Genomic DNA, 20,130 nt, shown 5'->3' with positions numbered 1-20,130 from the left:
AGAAACTGCATCAACTAGAGAGCAAAATAACCAGCTAATATCATAATGACAGGATCAAGTTCACATGTAACAATATTAACCTTAAATGTAAATGGACTAAATGCTCCAATTAAAAGACACAGACTGGCAAATTGGAAAAGAGTCAAGACTCATCAGTTTGCTGTATTCAGGAGACCCATCTCATATGCAGACACACACACAGGCTCAAAATAAAGGGAGGGAGAAAGATTACCAAGCAAATGGAAAACAAAAAAAAGCAGAGGTTGCAATCCTAGTCTCTGATAAAACAGACTTTAAACCATCAAAGATCAAAAGAGACAAAGAAGGCCATTACATAATGGTAAAGGGATCAATTCATCAGGAAGAGCTAACTATCCTAAATATATATGCACCCAATACAGGAGCACCCAGATTCATAAAGCAAGTCCCTAGAGACTTACAAAGAGACTTAGACTCCCATACAATAATAATGGGAGACTTCAACACCCGACTGTCAACATTAGATCAACGAGACAGAAAGTTAACAAGGATATACAGGAATTGAACTGAACTCTGCACCAAGCAGACCTAATAGACATCTATAGAACTCTCCACCCCAAATTAACAGAATATACATTCTTCTCAGCACCACATCGCACTTATTCCAAAATTGACCACATAGTTGGAAGTAAAGCACTCCTCAGCAAATGTACAAGAACAGAAATTATAACAAACTGTCTCTCAGACCACAGTGCAATCAAACTAAAACTCAGGACTAAGAAACTCAATCAAAACCGCTCAACTACATGGAAACTGAACAACCTGCTCCTGAATGACTATTGGGTATATAACGAAATGAAGGCAGAAATAAAAATGTTCTTTGAAACCAATGAGAACAAAGATACAACATACCAGAATCTCTGGGACACATTTAAAGCAGTGTGTAGAGGGAAATTTAGAGCACTAAATGCCCACAAGAGAAAGCAGGAAAGATCTAAAATTGACGCCCTAACATCACAATTAAAAGAACTAGAGAAGCAAGAGCAAACAAATTCAAAAGCAAGCAGAAGGATAACTAAGATCAGAGCAGAACTGAAGGAGATAGACACAGAAAAAACCCTCCAAAAAATCAATGAATCCAGGAGTTGGTTTTTTGAAAAGATCAACAAAATTGATAGACCACTAGCAAGACTAATAAAGAAGGAAAGAGAGAAGAATCAAATATACACAATAAAAAATGATAAAGGGGATATCAGCACTCACCCCACAGAAATACAAACTACTATCAGTGAATACTATAAACACCTCTATACAAATAAAGTAGAAAACCTCAAAGAAATGGATAATTTCCTGGACACTTACACTCTTCCAAGACTAAACCAGGAAGAAGTTGAATCCCTGAATAGACTAATAGCAGGCTCTGAAACTGAGGCAATAATTAATAGCCTACCAACCAAAAAAAGTCCAGGACCAGACGGATTCACAGCCGAATTTTACCAGAGGTACATGGAGGAGTTGGTGCCATTCCTTCTCAAACCATTCCAATCAAAAGAAAAAGAGGGAATCCTCCCTAACTCATTTTACAAGGCCAACATCATCCTGATACCAAGCCTGACAGAGATACAACAAAAAAAAGAGAATTTTAGAGCAATACTCCTGGTGAACATTGACGCAAAAATCCTCAATAAAATACTGGCAAACCGAATCCACCGGTACATCAAAAAGCTTATCCACCATGATCAAGTGGGCTTCATCCCTGGGATGCAAGGCTGGTTCAACATACACACATCAATAAACGTAATCCAGCATATAAACAGAACCAAAGACAAAAACCATATGATTATCTAATAGATGCAGAAAAGGCCTTTGACAAAATTCAACAGCCCTTCATGCTAAAAATTCTCAATAAATTCGGTATTGATGGAACGTATCTCAAAATAATAAGAGCTATTTATGACAAACCCACAGCCAATACCATACAGAATGGGCAAAAACTGGAAGCATTCCCTTTGAAAACTAACACAAGACAAGGATGCCCTCTCTCACCACTCCTATTCAACATACTGTTGGAAGTTCTGGCTAGGGCAATCAGGCAAGAGAAAGAAATCAAGGATATTCAGTTAGGAAAAGAAGAAGTCAAATTGTCCCTGTTTGCAGATGACATGATTGTATATTTAGAAAACCCCATTGTCTCAGCCCCAAATCTCCTTAAGCTGATAAGCAACTTCAGGAAAGTCTCAGGATACAAAATCAATGTGCAAAAATCACAAGCATTCTTATACACCAGTAACAGACAGAGAGCCAAATCATGAATGAACTTCCATTCACAATTGCTTCAAAGAGAATAAAATACCTAGGAATCCAACTTACAAGGGATGTAAAGGACCTCTTCAAAGAGAACTACAAACCACTGCTCAGTGAAATAAAAGAGGACACCAACAAATGGAAAAACATACCATGCTCATGGATAGGAAGAATCAATATTGTGAAAATGGCCATACTGCCCAAGGTAATTTATAGATTCAGTGCCATCCCCATTAAGCTACCAATGACTTTCTTCACAGAATTGGAAAAAACTGCTTTAGAGTTCATATGGAACCAAAAAAGACCCTACATTGCCAAGACAATCCTAAGCCAAAAGAACAAAGCTGGAGGCATCACGCTACCTGACTTCAAACTATACTACAAGGCTACAGTAACCAAAACAGCATGGTATTGGTACCAAAACAGAGATATAGACCAATGCAACAGAACAGAGTCCTCAGAAATAATACCACACATCTACAGCCATCTGATCTTTGACAAAGCTGACAAAAACAAGAAATGGGGAAAGGATTCCCCTATTTAATAAATGGTGCTGGGAAAATTGGCTAGCCATAAGTAGAAAGCTGAAACTGGATCCTTTCCTTACTCCTTATATGAAAATTAATTCAAGATGGATTAGAGACTTAAATGTTAGACCTAAAACCATAAAAGCCCTAGAAGAAAACCTAGGTAATACCATTCAGGACATAGGCATGGGCAAAGACTTCATGTCTAAAACACCAAAAGCAATGGCAACAAAAGTCAAAATTGACAAATGGGATCTAATTAAACTAAAGAGCTTCTGCACAGCAAAACAAACTACCATCAGAGTGAACAGGCAACCTACAGAATGGGAGAAAATTTTTGCAATCTACTCATCAGACAAAGGGCTAATATCCAGAACCTATAAAGAACTCAATCAAATTTACAAGAAAAAAACAAACAACCCCATCAAAAAGTGGGCAAAGGATATGAACAGACACTTCTCAAAAGAAGACATTCATACAGCCAACAGACACATGAAAACATGCTCATCATCACTCACCATCAGAGAAATGCAAATCAAAAGCACAATGAGATACCATCTCACACAAGTTAGAATGGCAATCATTAAAAAGTCAGGAAACAACAGGTGCTGGAGAGGATGTGGAGAAATAGGAATACTTTTACACTGTTGGTGGGACTCTAAACTAGTTCAACCATTGTGGAAAACAGTGTGGCGATTCCTCAAGGATATGGAACTAGAAATAGCATTTGACCCAGCCGTCCGATTACTGGGGATATACCCAAAGGATTTTAAGTCATGCTGCTATAAAGACACATGCACATGTATGTTTATTGCGGCACTATTCACAATAGCAAAGACTTGGAATCAACCCAAATGTCCATCAGTGACAGACTGGATTAAGAAAATGTGGCACATACACACCATGGAATACTATGCAGCCATAAAAAAGGATGAGTTCGTGTCCTTTGTAGGGACATGGATGTGGCTGGAAACCATCATTCTCAGCAAACTATCGCAAGAACAGAAAACCAAACACAGAATATTCTCACTCATAGGTGGGAATTGAACAATGAGATGACTTGGACACAGGAAGGGGAACATCACACACTGGGTCCTATTGTGGGAAGGGGGGAGGGATAGCATTAGGAGATATACCTAATGTAAATGATGATTTAATAGGTGCAGCACACCAACATGGCACATGTATCCATATGTAACAAACCTGCACGTTGTGCACATGTACCCTAGAACTTAAAGTATAATAATAATAAAAAAAGAAACATAGTACAGGTAAATATGGCAAAAGAAATAATGATTTACCTTCCCTCTTACTGCTGCCATCTCTGCCTTTTTCACGCCCCCAAAAAAACTATGTCTCTTATGCATTAATAGTCAACTACTGATAATGGATTACACTTTCTAAAGCAACTATCTTTTTTTCATTATTCTAATTAATAAACATAAAAGAGCTCTTCTGGTGACTGATTAAGAATATAATTAGTGCTTTCTATGAACAAGCTATGGAGTAACTAAATAAGGGACATGGGTTTCTGACACTCTTAGACCAACTACAATTTTTAACAAAACAATTGTTGATATAAAGTTTCTCATAAATTCACTTTATTTCAACAGCAAAAGATTAGCTCCACCCCTCTGGGATCACAAAGTACAGTCTTTTCAGCATGGGTTTTCTCACGATGCCACAAATAGAAAGAGGCACTAAGGGACTGATAAGGGGGTATTTTCTGTCTCTGGCAGTATTATATTTACCTGCATTAAAAACATCTGATCTTACAGAACAGGATACCTCTTGAAGAGGTATAGTTTATTTTATAATATGTAAGTATTCCAAATACATTCATTGTATGAATGAGGGAAGGAAAAGCAATAAGAAACATTTCACGAATATTCATTCCTAGACTCTAACTATACCAAGTCTTACCACTTTATAGAATTCATAATTTATTAGCCAATACTATTTTAAAATACTATTTCGGTACTTTAAAATTGATATTAGAGGGAAAAAAGTCACACACAATGCCTAACACCACCAGGGTGAAACCAAATCTTTATCTGCCTGTGGCTCTGTCGGGGTCGATAGAGGCAGCAGCTTCATATTCTTCATGGTTTACCCAGACAGAGGTGGAGCCAAAGTGCTAAGTGCATATTTCAAGCATCTGTTCTGAATATGTTTAAAGCCACAGTAAATTACAAAAGGCAAATTCATAGATGCTCTTTGAAAGTGAATGTAACTATTATACTTGGTATTTTACTTCCCCCACTCTCCCAGAAGATGCTATAAAGACAGATCCTAATATATAGGTTGAAACTCTCACTATAAAATCACTAGGCTAAGTCTATCAAGACTTGAAAGTTTGTTTTCCTGAGGAAGGTGAGAGGGTAATCTCTGTTCTTTCCAGGCGACTGTATCTGCACAGGCTTCCCTGGGAGGACTTCAGCAGCAGCACAGTTACACATCAAAGTCCTTCAGCTCTCCCCAGCTGGCACCTATTTTCACTTTCACTTTCAATTTCACAGACAGTTTTACAGCACTTTCCATTTCATTCTTGACAATCTGAGCTACCTAAGGGGAAAAAAAAATGAGGTTAACAAACTCTCTGCTCAGTCAAAGAATGTTTCCCAAGTCACCCCCTGAGAAGGTTATAAACCAGACTGGAGCTCTTCACCCAATGGTGCTTAAAATGCTAAATCAGGCCGGGCGCGGTGGCTCAAGCCTGTAATCCCAGCACTTTGGGAGGCCGAGACGGGCGGATCACGAGGTCAGGAGATCGAGACCATCCTGGCTAACACGGTGAAACCCCGTCTCTACTAAAAAGTACAAAAAAAACTAGCCGGGCGAGGTGGCGGGCGCCTGTAGTCCCGGCTACTCGGGAGGCTGAGGCAGGAGAATGGCGGGAACCCGGGAGGCGGAGCTTGCAGTGAGCTGAGATCCGGCCACAGCACTCCAGCCTGGGCGACAGAGCGAGACTCCGCCTCAAAAAAAAAAAAAAAAAAAGCTAAATCAGAAAAAATAAAAATAAAAATAAATACATAAAAAGACATCTCGAACTCTTCTTCACGGATGAGCAGGAGTTTCTGAAAGTTTTTGCTAGAATGCTTGGAGCTTGGAAACCGTCAGGGAAAGACTCCAAATTTGTGTTTAATTCCTCCAAGACAAAAACATCTCTGCATTGGCAATTTCTTCACTGATTAAGAACGAGTACAAAATGGAACACTCTTGGCAACTTCTCTACCTGTAAGGACTCAACATTTATACAGCCATCCTAGGGCTAGGGTAGAGTTCAAAAATCCTCATGCATAGGAAAAAAAGCTGTCAGCCTGACAATCCAGTGTCTTGGCTTCCTATAGAATGGACACAAGCATTGCAAAAATACCTGAACAACATCTTCTTCTGCCACTTCATACAGGAGTTCATCATGGAGTTGAAGGATGAAAAAGCCTCCTCTGACTGGGCAGAACATCCCTTGCAGTTTTCTCTTTTGTAATAATCCTGCTTCATGAAAAAGGAGCAAAACTGATCAGCATGTCGCTGAGTCATAGGAGAATGTTTTTAGAGATCCTGACTAACTCTGAGGAATGTTAATGAAAAGATTAGAACACACAAGATTAAGAACTATCAGGAAAATAACTACTTGCTGGTTGCTACCTATCCTAACTATCCAGTGTAAACTCACCAACTTCCTCCCAGAAAGAAGGAGTCTCCCGAAGAAGTCAGTAAATGGGGTGTGAGGAACTCTGCTCCAAGCTCTAGTCCAACTTATTTCTCACGAATAACTAACATTTTCTCTTTCCATGGAGTCCCCCTACCACCACCTGAGTAATAGCACCAGGAAGGTATGGGGCCTGATTCCTGCCCCAGGAAAGCAAACTAATACTGTTATGCAGTGTTTCTTAAGGGGGACACCCCCTCATGTCTTTGTATGGCCAGAAGTGTCATCATGATAGAACTGATGCTTCCCCAGTTGAACCGTACACACTCTAAACAAGTAATTCTAAACCTAGGCTCCCAAAGTGGACTTCAGAGACTACATAAACCCCTTGCGGTTATATATAAGAGTCTACGTCTGTACGTTTTTCTATGGAGATAATCCATATCTTCCAGTGGCCATAACTTCAAAATATGTACTAGACTTAGTTACTATTTCCCCATTAGCTGGACCTAGTGGTACAGATTATGCCCTTCTGCCCAAAAAGATAAAGCTCCACATGAACACCTTTACTGGAACTGCCTTTACTTGTTTGCTTAAACCTCACAGCAGACATCTTCCTTTCTGTTGTCCAAATTCTCTACTTATCTTCCAGGTCCAGCATGAGTACCTTCTCCCTCAGTATCTGGTGCTTCCCTCAGAGATAGAGTTCTTCAACTGTCACTATCTGCAGTGCCAGTTTGCTCAGAGGTGGCTCTCACACAGTAAGCAAACAAAAGCACCTGAGGCTGGAGCAAGCTGCTTCCACACTAGGACTGCAAAGGCTGTACCTCTGTTCACCAGTTCGGCTGAAATCTGATCTGCCCCATGAAGCCACACTTGGCTCACACCATTGACTGTCTGGACGCTCTAGCTTTCTGATGACCATGGCTTAGACCTCTTGATTTCCCTTGGCTACCTGGCTTCTGATGCAGAATGCCACGATGTTCTTGTTCCCCATGTGGTCTGTTTCCTCACGCTCACCTTCCTTTCATCCCACTGACCTAGCACCACTTTAAGCTGGCATGACACCATGAAGCCATCCTTAGTGACAGAGTCATATCGCCTTCTACTGACTCTTAAAGTCATTATTGTCTGTATCCTCATTTTGACATTTATCACTCTGCTGTGTGGAATTAAAAAAAAATACTTTAGTCCGGTATCATACCTTCCTCTCCTTTCTTAAATAGACCTAAAATTTAAACATAGATTGATAACTTTTACTTCTAAATCCCCAAAGCACACAGCACAGTATTACTCCCCAAATAAGTTTAATTATATTCTCCCTCTATTAAATATAAATGTGTATGTGTGTGTATATACACACATAGTCCCACACTCAAAATGAACGAGGGGTCTCAGATATTTTGGGGGGAGACTGATGACAAAATTAATAATCCTCACTTAATGAGAAAATAAACTTCTATATCTACATATTTTCGCACATAAGTGAACACGTTATAACTGACTGTATTATTCTCTATAACCTGTATGTATGTCTGTTCCAGAAATAGCAAATCTTATCCTCAATAGCTGAGCGCGACCTTTCTGCCCCATCTCTAGCAGCTTTTTCTTCCTCTGTATGCACCAAACCTTAATTTCTTCCCAGGAAAATTTAAAACATGCCTCCTGGCTGGGCATGATGGCTCACGCCTGTAATCCCAACACTTTGGGAGGCCAAGACAGGCAGATCACTTGAGGTCAGGAGTTCTAGAGCAGCCTGGACAACGTGGTGAAACCCCTTCTCTACTAAAAAAAAAAAAAAAAATTTTAAATTAGCCAGGCATGATGGCATACTCCTGTAATCCCAGCTACTCGGGAAGCCGAGGCAGGAAAATCCCTTGAACCTGGAAGGCAGAGGTTGCAGTGAGCAGAGATTGTGCCACTGCACTCCAGCCTGGGTGACACAGTGAAACTCTGTCTCAAAAAAAAAAAAAAAAGTCTGCTGTCATGGTTTGACAATCTCAGTGACAGTGAAATAGTATTTAAAGCAGAACTATGGACATGTGACAGAAGAAAAAAAGAAAATTTCACTGTACTTGTTAGTACAAGAAATAATTTATCCAAGCAATAAAGCGAAAACTCAGGGAAAATATTCTGAAAATAAGAACAAGAAAACAATGTCAGCAAAGTAACATATGTGATAAAGAGATCAAAAGTATATTCTAAGACCAGAGAACACTGAAGGTCATAAATAGGAAAATCAACATGTTCTTAAAATATGGTCTGAAGACCACAGAGGATCCCAAAATCTGCAGTCAAAATTACTTTCATAATAACACTATGAAGCTATTTGCCTTTTTCAGTTTCATTTTCTTATAAGAGCACAGCTCACAGGTGAGTTTGTTATTACTTTAAATGCTTATGTTTTAAAATTCCGTTTTAATTTATAATATGGTAAATATATAGACATAACCCACAAAAACAAGAGCTCTTTGAAATCCTTAATAATTTCTAATAGTCTAAAGACATCGTGAGACCAAAACATTTGAGAACTGTTGAGAAATAAAATAAAAAATACTTCCCATTTACATTTCCGATATAATTATTCTTGCCATGTCACAGCATAGGACTCATCTATGAACAAACCTGTTCGGTCACTTTGGAGCATACCCTCTCGATGGCCATGGGATTTGAAAGTTGAGTGGAAGGTCTCTAATTGCTTCTGAATGTTAACTGTGGCTATTTTGACAATATCAGCTGCCGATCCTTGGACTGTTGTGTTGATAGCTTGACGCTCAGCCTATAAAAAACAATTAACAGGTGCTCCACCAGATATGCCAACATGATTTCATACCTTCCTTCAGTGTCCACAGATCAGTGCTCACATTAGCAGCCAGACTGGAAAGCTGGACTGAGATGTGACCCAGGACACCAACTATCAGGATGCATCCTAAGAATAACAACTATCATGGTCCATGTCTCTAGATTCTGGGGTTTCCACATTAGGGCAGACAAAAATATAAGAAGGTCAGATTGCTTCAGCTTAGTATCTTGACTACTTAGTTAGGATCCAAAAACTACTTTGCACTTAGAATGTATTTATCTCGTCAGTGTCTGGCTGTTCTAGGCATCATTCTAAAAGATCTACTACTCAAAATAATCTTAATCCTAAATAAGTAGAATATCATTCTTTGGGATGTGGGTTGGAATGTTCTAAGCACACCCTCTATACCAATGGCTTCTTGGTCTTATAGAGTTTGAGCCCAGCAGGTATGGAGCCCTCTGATGTGAATCAGAGCTTTTCATGGGCTGCTGAGGCAAATCCTTAGCGGCTAGTGAAAATGCACATCCTAGATCCCTGGGTATTCAGTTATAACTTCCTGGAAATGACTGCTGCCAAGTGCTTCCTGCCCACTAAAATTAATCATCTTGGAAGAGTAGAGGAGGCAGTTTAGGTTAATATCCAGGTGTCATCTATATATGAATATCATTCCCAGTGCCCCAAAATATCTCAGAAAATGAAAAAGGTCTACTCCAGGGAGCGGGGTGGGGGGGTGTCAATGTAATACGAGAGGTATTCTCTAGTCCTCTGTCACCTGAGCTGTACCCAACTTGTAGTATATGAAATGCCTGTAATCTCAGCTACTCAAGAGGCTAAGGCAAGAGGATCAGTTGAGGCCAGGAGTTTGAAACCAGCCTGGGCAACACAGTGAGACCCTGTCTTTAAGAAAAACTAAATAAAACAAAAACCTCTCTCCACAACTAAAATTACTAATGAGAAGGAGAAAAGGCCACACACAATGTGGGAGAGAAATATTTTCTACACATGTAACCAGTAACAGGTTCCTAAAAATTGATAAGAAAAAATGCAGAAAACTCAACAGAAAATTTAAAAAGAAAACCAGAATAGGTATTTACCCATGAAAAAATAACTAAATGGCTAACAACACATTTATAAGGTTGCTCATTTGTAAGGTTACCTCACTAGCAGCCAAGGAAACACAAATTAAAACTACAGGACACTACTTTATACCCACCAGAATAGCTAAAATTATATTAGCTTAACAGCAAGTGTCGACAAGAATGTAGAGCAGTGAGGACTCACATACTCTCACGATGGGAGGACAAACTGCTGTAATCTCCACAGAAAACAATTTGGCTTTATCTACTGAGTTGAAAATACGCAGCAATCCTACCACTGTGTCTTTACCAAACATAAATGCACCAAGAACCTTGTACAATCATGTTCAAAAACACAATAGTTTAGCTTCAAACTGAAAACCCAAGTTCTTATCAAGAGAAAAACAGATAAATTATGGTATATTCATATAACAGTATACAGCTGTTCCTACATGAAACAACAAGAATGACTTACCCACGTAATTTTGATAGAAGCTAGATACAAAAATATACATATATGACGTATACGGAGCTCAAAAAATACAAAACAAAACTACAGTGTTAGAAGTTATAACAGTGGCTCTTTCTGGGAAGGCGATGGGTGGTGATTAGGAGGATGCATGAGGGGCGCTTCTGGGGCACTGCCAATATTCTATTTCTTGCCCTGAGTGGTAGTTACACAGGTGTAGCTCTGTGATAATTTAGTGAAATCTACATTCTCTATGTGTGAGAATGTACTTTTCAGTACAACAAAAGTTTGAACAAAAGCAAAAACCAAAACAAACAAAAACCAAAAAACAACCTGGCTATGTTTACTCTATTCCTAATTCAGAGGGCTGGAATTTTTTTCCTCAGCAGCAACATGATGAATCAGAACTTTAACACTGAAGTATTTGGCATGAAAAAGCCTTATTACTCTCTCACATCTTCAGGTGCAATAATATTTTCACAAACATATGATTCATTTACATTAATAACTATATATTCCATGTTTTATCATGTAAATTCCAGAAAACATAATCAGTTCCTATTAGATCAAGTCCAAATTTCTCAGCTTGCCATTAAAAGCCTTCTGTCATTTAGAAGAAGCCTTTTAGTCTCCTAGCTAGCTTCCAGCTGGCTCCATCTATCCAGGAGAAAATTATCTACCCCTACGTGACAACTCAAACTCTCCATTCCTACCAGTTTGGCTTCTAGCCAGTCCTCACTCAGTTATCCTTTCTCATTCCCAACAGCCTAAACTTTAAATCGCCTTCAAGAATCTGTTTAAGTCTTTCCTTCTCCCTGAAACCTAAATAATTAAGTATATCAATGATGTTTTCATATATATATTTTTTTGTTTGCATTATCTCTTCCAAGACTTAAAACTTAGGTTTCCTAGTCCATCAACTAAAGTTACTAGTTCACTTAGAGATACAGTAAAAGCCTGATAAATATCTGATATTTGCATGTGGATATATGAGAGGCTACAGAGTAAAGAAGTAACAAAAAGCCAACTATTCTTCCACAGTCCCTAAAAGCATTAATGCTCAGAAGGCTTTGAGCTCGACAGAAGTTTAGCTGGGTATTTTCACTACATGCAATGTCTAATGAGCACTAAAACACAAAGTTATGGGTGAAGGGCAAAAAACATCTAGTTAAAATAGGAAGATTTGAATTATACTAGAAGCTTAAATACTCAGGTACACAGAATACTTTGATGAATCCCAATGAATTCAGAAAGAGACTTAAACATAATTTGAGCACATATCAATAAATCTTTTAAATGCTGTTAAAAATAACCTTATTCACTATTTGGGATATCCTAATAATCTCTGACGAGATAGTGGTTTTTTTGTTTTTTTCTTTTGTTTTTAACATAGGGTCTCATTCTGCCACCTAGACTGGAATACAGTGGTTCAATCATGGCTCACTGCAGCCTCCAATTCCTGGGCTCAAGCAATCTTCCCACCTCAGCCTCCCAAGTAGCTAAGACTACAGGCATGCACTACCTCAGTCAGCTATTTTTTTTTTTTTTTTTTGTAGATATGGGGGTCTCACTATGTTGCTCAAGTTGGTCTCAAACTCCTGGGCTCAAGCAATCCTCCTGCCTCAGCCTTCCAAAGTGCTGGGACTACAGGCATGATCCACCGTGCCTGGCCAGATAGTGCTTTTAAAATAAGCAAACAAGTAGAATGAACCAAAAATTAATCAAAATTTAGTGACTGGCTAAACTCTGAGGAATGTTAGCAATTTGGTATGATATGATAAATTAATATATGATATAGGAAACAAAGAATAATTAGCAAATGTAAAAGTTAAGTTTATTTACAACTTATTACCTAAGCTAACAAATAATTGGTTTACTGCAACAGAACATTTAAAGTATTGTTAAGTAAAGACACGTTTACATTAATCCCCCAGACTCTGTTCAGCAAATACTGGCATGTGCCATCACTTCAGAAGTCCTTAATGAAACCAATGGTTGACTTTGTCTACACAGAAGATACAATTAATATGCCAGTAATCCCTAAAATGGACATTTGTGGTATTTACTCTGCTGAAAAAGTACATGTCATTGAAATGTTAACTTAAAATTCCTAAAAAATTTCAACATACGTGAGCTTTATGATAAGGGTTGTTGTCTTTGATTCCTGGTAAATATCTACGCCTTCCCAAAATGGTCTGAACAAACCCATCTCTTTTACAATTTTTCACTGTCTCTCTCATGAATTGATTAATCCCTACGAAGAAAATACAGAAATAATTAATTAGAAGTGAAGTATATCCTTCACTTTATTCACTGGTTTAAATATAGCAAAATATACCAAAACCCCACCATGATTCTTAACATTAATATGATATCATCAAACCAGGCATACAAACTTTCACCTTTTCTCATTTTTATTTATTTATTTATTTTTTTTAATTTATTTATTATTATTATACTTTAAGTTGTAGGGTACATGTGCATAACGTGCAGGTTTGTTACATATGTATACTTGTGCCATGTTGCTGTGCTGCACCCATCAACTCGTCAGCACCCATCAACTCGTCATTTACATCAGGTATAACTTTCACCTTTTCTAGACTCAAAAAGTTAGAAATAAAAGACACTTTAGAAATGAAATACTCTAACTCTTTGGGGTTTTTTGTTTTTGAGACAGGATCTTGCTCACCCTGTCACCCAGGCGGGAGTGCAGTGGTGCCATCACAGTTCAGTGCAGCCTGGATCTCCCCAGGCTCAGGTGATCCTCCCACCGCAGCCTCCTGCGTAGGTGGGACTACAAGCACCACATCACCATGCCAGGATAATTTTTGTATTTTTTGTAGAGATGAGGTTTCGTAATGTGGCCCAGGCTGGTCTCAAACATCTGAGCTCAAGTGATCTGCTCACCTCAGCCTCCCAAAGTGCTAGGATTATAGGTGTGAGGCACTGTACGTGGCCTTTGTTTTTTGAGTAACAACAACAAAAACAAAACATAAAACTAAAAATTCCAGAACAGTGCAGATATCTAAGTGTTTTTACTCCAGGATCTTAAGATTATTCCCCATCACTTTTCACAAGTTTCTGTTGATTGTGTGAATCCTCTTTTACTCTCTCATCTTATTCCTAGGTTTAAAACATTTCAATAGCTCCTTATTACCATCTACACTATGATCCAAAGTAGGACCTTGCTGAAATTAATGCATGAGTTATGATAAATATTTCACTAGGAATAAACATGACCCACTTCTTAAAATTAAAAAAGACTATGTGTAGCGTAGTATTCAAACGTATTCGTATTTCCTAGACCAGCATTCATCCTTTGCAATCTGGGTCGGTCATTATGTCTTAAGCATCTCCAGGATGAATCCTTTGCTGTTGGCAATATGTGATCAATAGCATGGGAATTCCCAAAGGCCATCAGACTCTCGTCTTTTTCTGTTTAAGAATTACTGTGATGTTTTCGGGTGAAGAGGAAAGAAAATGGTGAGATTTAGGAGGCTGCACCTCTACAAAATCTCTTACTGAACTCCGATGAGACCTCCAAATACTCAAAGAGCTACTTTAAAAAACAATCAGTGCTGAGGTATAATTTACATGCAACAAAATGCACTCACTTTAAACAGTTTGAGGCATTTTAACAAATGTACACACCCCTGCAGCTACTACTACAAGATACGAAACATGTTCATCTCCCTTTACAGTCAGGCCCCATGATCACCCTCAGAAACTCACTCATCTGCTTTATGACACTCTTGAGTTTCATGTTCATGAATATCATACAAATTGAATGAGACTGTATATGCTCATTTGTGTTTGCCTTCTTTTGCTAAGAAAAACATTTTTAAGAATCATCAATATTGGGCCGGGCGCGGTGGCTCAAGCCTGTAATCCCAGCACTTTGGGAGGCCGAGACGGGCAGATCACGAGGTCAGGAGATCGAGACCATCCTGGCTAATATGGTGAAACCCCATCTCTACTAAAAATACAAAAAACTAGCCGGGCGAGGTGGTGGGCGCCTGTAGTCCCAGCTACTCAGGAGGCTGAGGCAGGAGAATGGCGTAAACCTGGGAGGCGGAGCTTGCAGTGAGCTGAGATCCGGCCACTGCACTCCAGCCTGGGCGACAAAGCGAGACTCCGTCTCAAAAAAAAAAAAAAAAAAAGAAGAATCATCAATATTGTACTGAGTATCAATATTTAATTACTATTCTTGATCTATACTATTCCATTGTGGACGTATAACAAAATTTGTTTATACATTTTGCTGTTGATAGACATGTGGCCTGTTCTCAGTATCTGGCCGTTGTGAATAAAGCTGCTATAATATTAACGTACGAGCCTTCCTTTGGACATGCTTTCATTTTTCTTGCGCAAATACCTGATAGTAGAATTGCAGGGTTATATAGTTAAATGGATGTTTAACTTTATTCAAAAGAGCCATACTGTTCTCCAAAGTAGTTTTACCATTTTACAATTAAATGAACAATGTAAAAGATGGTGTTTTTAATATTGGCCATTCTAGTGTTTTGTAATGGCATCTCTTTGTTTTTTGGCATCTCAATTTGCTTTTGCTTGATGACAAATAATGACAATGTTTAATATGGTCATTCATATTTTTGGAAAGTGTCTCCTCATACCTTTTGACCTTTAATTTATCGGATTGTTGAACTTCTGAGCATTGAATGGTAAAAGTTCCTTCTGGATATACATCCTATGTTCGATAGAAGTACTGCAAATATTTCTTCCCAGTTTGTACCTTGCTTTTACATTTTTCATAATTTTTTTATTTTTGTGGGCACATAGTAGGTGTACATATTTATGGGGTACATGAGATATTACGATGCAGGCATGAAATGCATAATAATCACATCAGGGAAAATGGGGTACCCATCACCTCAAGCCATTTATCATTTGTGTTGCAAACATTCCAAGTATACTCTTTTAGTCATTTTTAAATGTACAATTTATTATTATTAACTATAGTCACCCTGTTGTGCTAGCAAATACTAGTTCTTAGTCATTCTAACTACTTCTTTGTACCTATTAACAACGCCCCCCACCCCCAACACCCTTCCCAGCTTCTGGTAACCATTATTCTACTCTCTATCTCCACGAGTTCAATTGCTTTAATTTTTTGCTGAGTGACAAATAACTGAGAACATGTGAAGTTTGTCTTTCTGTGCCTGGCTTATTTCACTTAACATAATGACCTTCAGTTCCATTCATGTTGTTGCAAATGATAAGATCTCATTCTTTTCTATGACTGAATAGTACTCCATTGTGTATACGTACATTTTCTTTATCCATTCATCTGCTGATGGACACTGAGCATGCTTCCAAATCCTGGCTATTGTGAATAGTGCTGCAATAAACATGGGAGTGCTTGCAGATGTCTCTTCAGTATACAGACTTCCTTTCTTCTGGGTATGTACCTAGCAGTGTGATTGCTGGATCATATGATAGCTCTATTTCTAGTTTAGTTTTTTGTTTGTTTTTGAGATGGAGTCTCACTCTGTTGCTCAGGCTGGAGTGCAGTGGCGTGACCTCAGTTCATTGCAACCTCTGCCTCCCGTGTTCAAGCGATTCTCCTGCCTCAGCCTCCCGAGTGGCTGGGATACAGGCACCCACTACCATGCCTGGCTAATTTTTCTGTATTTAGTAGAGACGGGTTTCACCATATTGGCCAGGCTGGTCTCGAACTCCTGACCTTGTGATCCGCCTGCCTCAGCCTCCCAGAGTGCTGGAATTACAGGCGTGAGCCACGGCACCCAGTCTATTTTTAGTTTTTTGAGAATCCTCCAAACTGTTCTCCACAGTAGTTGTACTAATTTATTCCCACCAAAAGTGAATGGCAGTTCCTTTTTCTCTACATCTTCGCCTGCATTTGTTATCACTTGTCTTTTGGATAAAAGCCATTTTAACTGGTGTGAGATGATATCACATTCTAGTTCTAATTTGCATTTCTCTGATGATCAGTGATGTTGTGCACCTTTTCATAAACCTTTTTGCCATTTGTATGTCTTTATTTGAGAAACATCTATTCAGAGATTTTGCCCATTTTAAAATCAGATCTTTTTTTCTACAGAGTTGAACTCCTTATATATTCTGCTTATTAATCCCTTGTCAAATGGGTATCTGCAAATATTTTCTCCCATTCTGTGGGCTGTGTCTTCACTTCGCTGGTTGTTTCCTTTGTTATGCAGTTTTTTTTTTAACCTGATGTGATCTCATTTGTCTATTTTTGCTGTGGTTGCCTATGCTTGTGAGTATTGCTTAAGAAATCTTTGCCCAGACTGATGTACTGGAGAGTTTCCCCCATGTTTTCTTGTAGTAGTTTCACAATTTGAGGTCTTAAAGTTTTTAATCCATTTTGATTTTTTGTATATAGTGAGAGATAGGGGTCCAGTTTCATTCTCCTGCATATCCAGTTGTCCCAACACCATTTACTGAAGAGACTGTCTTTTCCCCAATGTATGTTCTTGGTACCTTTATTGAAAATGAGTTCACTGTAGATGTGTGGGTTTCTTTCTGGGTTCTCTATTTTGTTTCATTGGTCTTTGTGTCTGTTTTATACCAGTACTCATCCTAGTACCATGTTGTTTTGGTTACTGTATGTCAGTAGTATAATTTGAAGTCAGGTAATGTGATTTCTCCAATTTTGTTCTTTTTGCACAGGATAGTTTTGGCTATTCTAGGTCTTTCGTGGTTCCATATAAATTGTAGTACTTTTTTTTTTTTTTTTCTATTTCTGTGACGAGTGAAGAATGTCATTGGTATTTTGATAGGGAATGTATTAAATCTGTTGATTGATTTGGGGAGTATGAACATTTTAACAATATTGATTCTTTCAATCCATGAACACGGAATATTTTTTCATATTTTTGTGTCCTCTTCAATTTCTAGCATCAGTGTTTTATAGTTTTTCTTACATAGATCTTTCACTTCTTTGTCTAATTCCTAAGGGTTTAATTTTATTTGTAGCTATTATAAATGAGATTACTTTCCTGATTTCTTTTTCAGATTGTTTGCTCCTGGCATATAGAAATGCTACTGGTGTTTGTATGTTGATCTTGTATCCTGCAAGTTTACTAAAGAATTTGTTTATCAGTTCTGATAGTTTTTTGATGGAGTCTTTAGGTTTTTCCAAATATAACATCGTATCTTCTACAAACAACGAGAATTTAACCTCTTCCCTTCTGATGTGGATGTCCTTTATTTCTTTCTCTTATCTGATTGCTCGAGCTAGGACTTCCAGTACTATGTTGAATAACAGTGATAGGGGAGAGATAGGGGTCCAGTTTCATTCTTCTGCATACCCAGTTGTCCCAACACCATTTATTGAAGAGACTGTCTTTCCCCAGTGTACGTTCTTGATACCTTCATTGAAAATGAGTTCACTGTAGATGTGTGGGTTTCTTTCTGGGTTATCTATTCTGTTCCATTGGTCTTTGTGTCTGTTTTATACCAGTACCATGTCGTTTTGGTTACCGTATGTCTGTAGTATAATTTGAAGTCAGGTAGTGTGATTTGAAATAATAGTGATGAAAGCAAAAGGGGGCATCTTTGTCGTGTTCCAGGTCTTAGAGAAAAGGCTTTCACTTTTTCCCCATTCAGTGTGACACTAGCTGTGGGTCTGTCATACATGGTTTTTATTATGTAGAGGTATGTTTCCTGTATACCCAGTTTTTTGAGGGTTTTCATGATGAAGGAATGTTGAATTTTATCAAATGCCTTTTTGGCATCAATTGAAATGATCATATTGTTTTTATCCTTCATTCTGTTGATATGATGCATCACAATGATAGATTTGCATATGTTGAACCATCCTTGCATCCCAGGGATAAATCCCACTTGGTCATGATGAATGATCTTTCTAATATATTGTTGAATTCCATTTGCTACTATTTTGTTGAGGATGTTTGCATCAATTTTCATCAGAAATATTGGCCAATAGGTAGGTTTTGTTTGTTTGTTTTGATGTGTCTTTGTCTGGTTGTTATTAGGGTAATACTGGCCTCATAGAATGAGTTTGGAAGTGTTCTCTCCTGTATTTTCCAGAACAGTTTCAGTAGGATTGGTATTAGTTATTTAAATTTTTGGTAGAATTCAGCAGGGAAGCTATTGAGCCCCAGGCTTTTCTTTGTGGAAGACTTTTTATTATGGCTTCGATCTCATTATTTGTTCTTAGACTGTTCAGGTTTTAGATTTCCTCATGGTCCACTCTTGGCAGGTTGTATGTGTCTAGGAATTTACCCATTTCTTCTAGATTTTCCAAATTACTGGCATATAGTTGCTCATCTTAGCCACTAATGATCCTTTGAATTTCTGGAGTATTCATTGTGCTGTCTCCTTTTTCATTTCTCATTTTATTTATTTGGATCTTCTCCTTTTTCTTAGTCTGGCTAAAGGTGTGTCAATTTTATCTTTTCAAAAAACTAATTTATTTTCAGGTCAGGTGCAGTGGCTCACACCTGTAATCCCAGCACTTTGGGAGGCCAAGATGGGCAGATCATTTGAGGTCAGGAGTTCGTAACCTGCCTGGCCAATGTGGCAAAACGCTGTCTCTACTAAAAATACAAGAACTAGACAGGCATAGTGGTGCACACCTGTAATCCCAGCTACTTGGGAGGCTGAGACAGGAAAATTGCTTGAACCCAGGAAATGGATGTTGCAGTGAGCCAAGATCATGCCACTGCCCACCAGCCTGGATGACAGAGCAAGACTCCATCTCAAAAACAAAACAAAACAAACAAAAAAAGAAAAACAAACAAAAAATAACCAACTTTTCGTTTTGTTGTTCTTTTGTATTCTTTGTTTCAATTTCATTCTTTATTTCTGCTCTGATCTTTATTATTTCTTTTCTTCTACTAATTTTGGATTTGCCTTGCTCTTACTTTGCTAGTTCTTTAAGATGCATTTTAGGTTATTTATTTGAAGTTTTTCTTCTTCTCTTTTTTTAATGTAGGCACTTATAGCTATAAAATTCCTTCTTAGCACTGCTTTTGCTGTATCCCATAGGTATTGGTATATTGTATTTCTATTATTATTTGTTTCAAGAAATTTTAAAATTTCCTTCTTAATTTTTTAATTGACTCACTGGTCACTCAAGAGCATATTGTTTAATTTCCATGCTTGTATAGTTTCCAAAATTCCTTGTTAGTGATTTCTAGTTGTATTCAATTGTGGTCAGAGTAGACACTTGATATTAGTTTTTTGAATATTTTAAAACTTGTTTTGTGATCTAATATATAGTCTATCCTAGAGAATAATCCATGTGCTGAGGAGAAGAATGTGTATTCTGTGGCCATTAAATGAAATGTTCT

At 38.1% G+C, this 20,130-nt stretch overlaps 1 protein-coding gene across 5 annotated transcripts in view; it reads right to left on the bottom strand.

Annotated features, from left to right (window-relative positions):
• Positions 1 to 4,389: 4,389 nt before the first annotated feature.
• The window catches only part of POLQ (DNA polymerase theta), a 107,029-nt gene continuing 91,288 nt past the window's right edge, over positions 4,390 to 20,130 (bottom strand). For 4 of the 5 annotated variants that reach the window (XM_050781877.1, XM_050781876.1, XM_050781879.1 and 1 more), the window contains 4 exons: positions 12,940 to 13,064; positions 9,088 to 9,241; positions 6,187 to 6,305; positions 4,390 to 5,375 (listed from right to left, as the gene is read on the bottom strand). In XM_050781877.1, coding sequence (XP_050637834.1) covers positions 5,262 to 5,375; positions 6,187 to 6,305; positions 9,088 to 9,241; positions 12,940 to 13,064 — 512 coding nt within the window. In that variant the 3' untranslated portion in view covers positions 4,390 to 5,261. The remainder of the gene's footprint in view (positions 5,376 to 6,186; positions 6,306 to 9,087; positions 9,242 to 12,939; positions 13,065 to 20,130) is intronic. The other variant, XM_050781875.1, reaches the window with a different exon arrangement.

This window comes from Macaca thibetana, chromosome 2 (genome assembly GCF_024542745.1).
Source record: "Macaca thibetana thibetana isolate TM-01 chromosome 2, ASM2454274v1, whole genome shotgun sequence".
NCBI classification, from domain to species: domain Eukaryota; kingdom Metazoa; phylum Chordata; class Mammalia; order Primates; family Cercopithecidae; genus Macaca; species Macaca thibetana.
This window is presented reverse-complemented; position numbering and strand designations above follow the sequence as displayed.